The sequence below is a fragment of the Melanerpes formicivorus genome, unplaced genomic scaffold, assembly GCF_026170545.1.
Source record: "Melanerpes formicivorus ecotype bairdi unplaced genomic scaffold, bMelFor1.0.p_v2 SCAF_131, whole genome shotgun sequence".
In the NCBI taxonomy this organism is placed as follows: domain Eukaryota; kingdom Metazoa; phylum Chordata; class Aves; order Piciformes; family Picidae; genus Melanerpes; species Melanerpes formicivorus.
In genome coordinates, this window is record NW_027142483.1 from 1,180,702 (window position 1) to 1,188,494 (window position 7,793).

General features: G+C 44.5%; 1 protein-coding gene across 1 annotated transcript; it reads right to left on the reverse strand.

Annotated features, from left to right (window-relative positions):
* Nucleotides 1-207: 207 nt before the first annotated feature.
* Nucleotides 208-7,504, reverse strand: CCN6 (cellular communication network factor 6). Its single transcript, XM_068168090.1, has 5 exons — nt 7,169-7,504; nt 3,524-3,800; nt 2,840-3,082; nt 1,748-1,941; nt 208-1,113 (listed from the first exon to the last, which is right to left on the reverse strand). The coding sequence occupies exons 1-5, from the start codon at nt 7,229-7,231 to the stop codon at nt 832-834; spliced, it is 1,059 nt and encodes a 352-aa protein (XP_068024191.1). The 5' UTR covers nt 7,232-7,504; the 3' UTR covers nt 208-831.
* Between the last annotated feature and the right edge of the window lie 289 nt (nt 7,505-7,793).

Here is a 7,793-nt window from a genome sequence, read left to right on the forward strand (position 1 = left end):
TTACAGTAAGAACTTTTACAATATAGAATGTACAGCCCTTTCCAAATCCTTGCCTGTCTTAGGACAGCAGGAGCAGTGAACTGTTACAAACCAGAATGGATCAATGCAATGATTTCTTAAAGCTTTAAATCCTTCTAGCAGAGCTGGAGTTGGGTATACAAGTAAGCACAATTTTCAGTGTAGAGGTCCAGAAGTATTCAATAAAGCATTTGGTGAGGTTTTTGTTTTTAAGAAGGCAGTCTCAAAACAATCATCTCCTTGAAATGTTACATCTCCTATCTGCAGATGCCCACCTATCTCTCCCTTTGTAAGTGCAATCTTTATATTCACACTAGAGAAGGATTATCTGCTGCAAAGAGCAATCAGCTCAAAGTTGACTTCTGTTTGAAACAGCATCGGTGCAGACACATAGCAGAAAATGTTAGTTTGGTGAATCTCTAATTCTTGTTAACCAAGAATTAGAGATTAAATATTGCAGGCTCTTCTTTTCTAGTATCTTTTTCTAGCATCTGTGGATTTCCATGTCTTTGTGGGCTACAACTTGTTACAGTGGGGTACAAAGCTGTCTTGCTGTTCCTTGTTGGATCACCAAAAGTTCTTGTTTTGACAACAGTCGTGTTACAGACTCTCAAGAACAGATTGCCACGTGTTAAGCCAATTCCAGGTGAGAAGATACACTCCTGCTTCCATTTCCCAGGTGCTCTTTAAAAATGGAATGCTCACATATGTAGTTTTACCATAAACATTGCTGTGGCAGGGGGTTGTGGTAGCTCTTCAGGGTGTGGGTGTGCTCCTGCACCCTCAGTGTGTCACAGCCAGTGGTGTCACTTGTCATAAAACTTTGAGCTCAGAAAATATATCTCCTGGAGCACTGCAAATTCTTTGACATACACAGGATGTTATCCACATCAGCTTCCACTTGAAGGAGCCCTCATTGGGACACTCAAACTGTACAGTGATCATTTTGGACTTGTTAGGTGTGCAGCACCTCTTGTCTGAGCACACCCCACAGAAAGTTAGTTTGTAGCTTCGAGTAGTTGAGCATCCAGAAAAAAACAGTTTCTCTGCTGTAGGGAGCTGGAATGTTGGTTGACATGTTTTTCCTTTTGGAATCTTTAATATAAAAACAAAGAAAGGCAGAGGTTTTACACAGCAGAAAGAAAACATGTAAGAAAATACTGCACCATTTACATAGAAATACCCTGAAAACTAGGCCTGAAAATCATCATCTTCTTTGTCAGTCAACAACTAGAAAGTACTTTGAGTGACAGCACCAGCACAGCAGTTGTGTTCCAGGACATCACAGTGTTTTGTTTGAAATTACACATCCCATAGACTCAGAGAATTGTTTAGGCAGGAAAAGACCTCAGATCATCAAGTCCACCTATCAACCCAACACCACCATGGCCACTAAACCATGTCCTCAGGTGCCGTGACCACGCATTTCTTGAACACCCCCAGGGATGGTGACTCCACCACCTCCCTGGGCAGCCTGTTCCAACACCTGACCATTCTTGCAAGAAAGAAATTGTTCCTCATGTCCAACCTAAACCTTCCCTGGCACAATTTCAGGCTATTTCCTCTCATTCTATCACCTGACACTAGCTGAAGGTAAAAAACCACAGAAGAATTAGTTTAATATCCTTTAAAAAACCAGAAATCATTTGGTATTAGTGGGTGCAAATTTGCCATTGCTTCCAATATTTTGATCTTCTATTAGGAACTCTTTTTTTTTACTGGAAAATACCTTTATTGCCTTCAGTACATTGGTCAGGCAGGGCTGGATGAAGCACAATCTCTTTTCCTTTTTCATCTCACATTTTCTGTTTTCGTTGGTCACTCTGCTGGATATGCCAATGCCACAGGTCCTGGAGCAGGGTGTCCAGGGAGTTGCCTGTACTAGGCACTTCTGCTTCAAAACTAGGGGCAAGCTCCTGTAAGCTAAGACAGCAAGATATTATTTGTGCAGCAGGACAGCCCCCAAAGGATTAACTGAACATAAAAAAGATAAGCATTTGATTTCTGCTCATAAAGGTGCTTTTATTGATAAGTCTAACTTTGCTCATGGGTCACTTTTAAACTTGACTGACTCTGGGTGCTCAGATCCTAGCAAGCACTAGGAAACTGCATGACTCTCTGGTTCAGTGTACTGGAAAGGTTACATGGAGAGAGATAGTTAAGGATTTACTATGAAATGCCCAGAATGAAAGAGATAGTAAAAAATCATTTAAGGCCAAGCATAGCTTGAGAAGGGATGCTGAAAATATCAACTGACCCTGGCAGAACTGCATGGATAAGCTTGTGTGTGCCTTTGGACAGACTGAAGAGAGGAGAAACGGGGAGAGCATCATCCTTGCAGTGACCTGGAATTTTGTGCCACTAAGACAATTTTTACCATTTTATGCTTTCTATTGAAGCAAGAGGCCTGCAGCATGTTGATGTTTGTATGTATGTGAAAACCAAGACTCTCTACCACCACAAAGCAGGAGAAAGTGAGACAGCTCCCAGGCTGCCAAATGGCTGTCCCCCAGCAGCCCTAATTGGTCTGATCTGATGAGCAGTAAACCTCTGCAGAAAGAGGGGTTGAAGGTAGCTTTGGCCAGTTCCCTGGTGGCAGAAGCCAAAAGGATTTTTGCCTTTCATATTCATCAGGTTTAGAGAAAAGATTCTGTGACCTATGACTAAGAGGGGTAATTGGGGCAGAGCAGTCACCCTGGCAATGGCCTTCAGCAAGAACAGAAACTGCCAGCGCGCTGCCGGCCTGGCTGCCGGAGCCAGGGACACTGGCTGCAGCAAGGCTGATGCACACACAAAACGTTACCAGCATAGCCAGGCACACCTGGCATCAGTCTGTAGTTTGTTGATTGAAGCTGCTTCTGCTGTCCTGGGCCACAGCTGGATTGTCCAGGCTTCTTTCTGCCCGTGACCCTGGTGCAGGGACTCGCTGCTAATCTTGGTGTGAACACAGGTGTGCATCCAATGGCACCACTGATACACAGGCACTTATAGAGTGGGTTAGGTTGGAAGGTCTGCCCATTAAGATAATAAACTCCACTGAGCTCACAGCCTACAGCTACCAGATCTGCAAATGGCAAACAACAGTTACTAACACGGGAGGAGCACAAGGTTCCTGCTCACAGAGCGCTGAAGAGCAATCGACCTGTACTGCACCCACTGCTCCAGCCCAGGCACAGCTCTGGGTTTTATTTATGCCCAATGAAAAGTGGACATAAATAGTAATAATAATTTAAAGTCTGGACTTCAAATGAGCTATCAACAGGTCTGTGAATAGCAAGCTGGTGCACAGTGAACTGGTTTCACCAGCGCACACACAGGTAAGCTTAAAGACAGTCCCAGCCCTGCCCTCAGAACCTCTGGCTGAGCATTGGAAGGACTAAATCAGGATCAACTGCCTAGCACAGAGCTGTGCAGCATCAGCAAGCAGAGCTTTCCTCTCAAACCATTCACCTAGGTGGTCCCACCCTCCTGGATGTCAAGAAGGGAAGGTGAAAGTGGAACTTACATGCACACACTCCTGTTTCATACCTAGGCTCGTCTTCTGAGTAGTTGCAGTAGAGCCCTTTGTGGGGATCACAGATGTCAGCTTCATTGCAGGTCTCTCCTGCCTGCTTGGCACAGACCTTGCAGCAGCCACAACCATCCTTCACCAAGCTGATCCCAGGGGTGCAGGTTGGCACCGGTGGGCACCTGCATGGCCAGTGACAAACCTCCTTGCGCTGGTGGACTTCACTGGTCCCTGAAGGTTTTTCTCCAGGCTTCTTTAGTGGGCTGTGGGAGAACTTACACACAGTGGGATATTTTGAGAGCTGAAAGCTTTGTGTGGAGCTGGGATAGCATAAAATGATGTTGGGATGCAAAGAACTGTGAAGTTGCAGGAAGGTACATAACATTTCTCATCTCACAGGATCCAAAAAGGAGAGGCTCTGAGGTTTAGGTAGGAGACAGGGGACTGATTTCACCAGTCACTCTCAAGCCCTGAGGTGTCATCCCAGCAATGAGCCTGGCTTACTGCTTGTATGAAACACATGCATGGGTCTCCTTTGCCTTCAATAGGACAAAACCTGTAGACACAAAGCTAAAATCCTAGTAAGGGAGGTTAGTAATTGCACTGAGGTCATCTCCTAAGAGTGTGTCTTTGCCTAAGTGTGCACTGAATCCAGGGCTTACAGGGCAGGTGTATCTTTAAGAGAGACTTCTGTCAGCAGTAGGAAGTCAAGATCCAGCCAGAATTTCCTGGTTTCCACATTCAGAACTCATGTCTTTTTTTATTATCATTTTCTGGGTCTTTTTGTTGTTGTTAATAAGAAAAGGAAATGCAAAGAAACTCCTGATGGGTTTATTTTTGTATGGCATGGAGGAAAGATTGTCAGCAGAGAGCGTGGAAGGATCTAGGTGAGATAGCTGTGTTCTGTCTGCTTTTCTGAAGAACTGCATATAAAAGAGAACAGTTTAGATCTTAGCTTTAAATCTTTGCCTGTTGCTGATTTCAGCAGCAGTGCAGATCGTGATAGGGCTGTTGGTCGCGGATGACTGGACCCATCGTTAAGTGGGGACACACACAGCACTTGGCCACTAGCACAATGTAAGGCTTGGGAGCTGATCTCATCAAGCAGCTCTGGCTGCCCGCAGACCAAGAGAGACAGACGAGATCCAGCCCCTCAGCAGGTGCCAGCATCACCATCTAGCCAGGCAGGAGCAAATGAAAATGTCACCTGCAATTTTTTCTGGGCACATAAGGCTTCACCTCGCAGTTTCCCTCTGAACTTAAGGGCTCTGCTGATGTAGAAACCACCTCCAGCAGAGACACTGAGGAGAAGTGGGGAAGAGGCCATTTGGCTGCGTTTCCTTTCAGTTCAGCTTTCGAACAGGAAGTATCTGCAGAATTCAGCATTTCATGTATCATATCCCACGAATGCTCACACAGCTTAATTGAGCTGGCCTAATTGCATGCATCAGTAAATGACCTTTTAAAAGGCTTTTTTCTACCACTAATTTCCATTTTTCATGGTCATTTACAACTCCACTTGCGATATCTTAATCCACAGCGACTAATGAAGCTCCAAAGCAGCAGCTTTCAAGTTCTTTTTGGCTGAATGATTTTTAAGATACATATTAATTCACAGAGGCAATTCATGTAATGAATGGCTATTAAATGATGTCACGTGGTATTCCATGCAGCACGCTAAAGGCAGTCTCATCAATGTGTATTTTGTTGATCATTTGCTCACGGAAGATTTCTTCTAATCCTTTTCTTTTTACCTAAATCCAGCAACATTACAAAAACAACTAACTTCAGCAGGCTTTTTTGGTTTTGACAGCTAAGCCTTTCCTATAAACCATAATGGTCATTTATTTCATGTGCAATTGGGGTGGCTTGTGCCAGAAGCAGGACACACAGGTGTTCTTAGGTATTTACAGAGTCACCAAGGTTGGAAGAGACCTCAAAGATCATCAAGTCCAACCTGTCACCGCAGACCTCGTGACTAAACCATGGCACCAAGTGCCACATCCAATCCCCTCTTGAACACCTCCAGGGGTGGTGACTCCACCACTTCCCTGGGCAGCACATTCCAATGGCTGACAACTCTCTCAGTGAAGAACTTTCTCCTCACCTCAAGCTTAAACTTCCCCTGGCACAGCATGAGATTTAGCAGCATTCAAGACTGTATGGTTGCTTCAGAAATCACTTTCCTGCTGCTTTTTTCTCTCTCTTTTTTCCCCCCCCTTTTTCTTTTCAAGCAGAGAATTATTAGGAGTTTGGCCATGTGCCAGTGATATAAGGTTATGTGATACAAGGTTATGTGATACAAGGTTATGTGATATAAGGTTATGTGGCTTAAATCAGAGTGCACTTCAAACTGGATATGTCTGACAGGAAATAATCTGTGTGCTTTGAGCAGTACAATTTATATTACAGATGAAAATCTACAGAATTCTACCTCAGCAAGTGGTTTTTCTCTTCTTTTTAGGTTTTTATCTTTCTTTCTTTCTTAAGGGAAAGATGCCAGCTGAGAAGTGTGAGACTACAAAGTATCCCAGCGAGGAAAACACCATTAGGCAGACATCTGACAGTTGTATGCATAGAATATTTCTATTGTGTAGTATTATAGAGCAGAATATATCTATCGTGTATCTCAATCCATATATCTAGTTGTAGGATTACTGAGAAGCTCAGCCTACCTGAAAAGACTTCCAAGAGCTAATTAGTTACAACAACAACAACAACAAAATCTGAATTTTGCTTGTAAAGTTTGCAGGCCAAATATTTTTCTGCAGATTTCTTCCCCAAGTTTCTACACCGAAGCCATCCAACGCCCCACAAGCCCACCGCATACTTGTCCTGATCCTATGGGCAGATCAGAAAATGAGAGCATTGTGTAGCAGCCCTTCATGTGGTAGTGTTTGTTTTCTTATGTTTTAAAGACTGAGTAAGGGCTGCGTGGGCATAGCTAAGCAAACAGCAGAAGCAGGCAGTGTCCTATCACTAATGTTCGGTTATCTCGGCTTGGCTTGCAGCGTGCAGAAAGTTAGCAGGGGGAGACAGCCCTTTGGAAATCCTCCTCTGGGTCATGAAGAAAGGAGCACAGTGTGTACACATCCAGCAGATTTTCCAAAGGCAAGTAAGTAAATCATGACATTGGCCTTTCACACCAACACCCTCAGCAAAAGCTATCACCTACAATGTTCTCATGAGAGCTAAAGCACAACACAGCCCTTTCTCCCTTGTAAAACTAGCCTGGAGCCAGACCACTGGGTACCTATAGCACATAAACACAGGGAACATGAGCAAGGACAAGATGTTTACTCTCTTACTACATCAGATAACCATTTGTGCATATATTTAATCTTTCTCTTTTTTTTCACAGTCACTGACAATTTAAGCTTCCCTAACACTTATTTTCCCCCCTGATGCATCACATTAGAAAGGGGAAAAAAAACCCCACACCCCAAAAGAAATTACCCATCTCAAGGCTGATGAAGCAAATAAGCTGCAAATTGAATGTACTGAGGAGTGGGGAATGGCTCCACATTCTCTAGGAGGCATTTGCTCCTCTGCAATTTGTTTTGTTAGTAAGCAAACACAAACTCTAACCTGGGACAGGGTGAAGAAGGGAGAAATCTTTTTCTTCTTTTGTAATGAACTTACCTGCTGCGTACAGGGGAAGATGAAGAGGGTGGGGAGCAGGAGCCACCGCATGTTCCTGCACATTCAGAAGTGGAGCTGGGAGATAGGGAACAGGCTGAGCTGTGTCAGAGGAAGCACTGAACACAAAGCTCTCCTCTGTCTCCCCTGCCAACCCTACTTTCCTCAGCACATGCACGAACACATACACGCATTCACACTTGGAATTCTCCACTTCACACAGAACCAGCTTCACGCTGAAATTTCCACCTTCTCTTCTCCGCCCGCCGCTAGAATACAAATGTTCACAGCCTGCTTGATCCCATCCAGCTGCTTCAGCAGATTCCGCCTGATTTAATTGAGCTCGGCTGGGACGACATCTGATTCTTGAAATCTTGCTGCTGGAAATAGCAGAGCTATTTTTAACTTGTCTTTAAGTCCAGGTGACAGGGGTTCCTGAAATCTGGAGGGCAGAGCCCCAGAGATGTGTGGTTTTCAAGGGGGAGCAAGCAGAGCATCTCTGCATTTTGCCAGGTACTGTGCTTAGCAGAATTGCAGCATCAAAATCAGCACTGTCACTACGTGGTCTCTAGAGAGGGAAAGATGCTGCAGCGTAGTATGATGGTAGTAGACACTCTGCTTTGCTCCT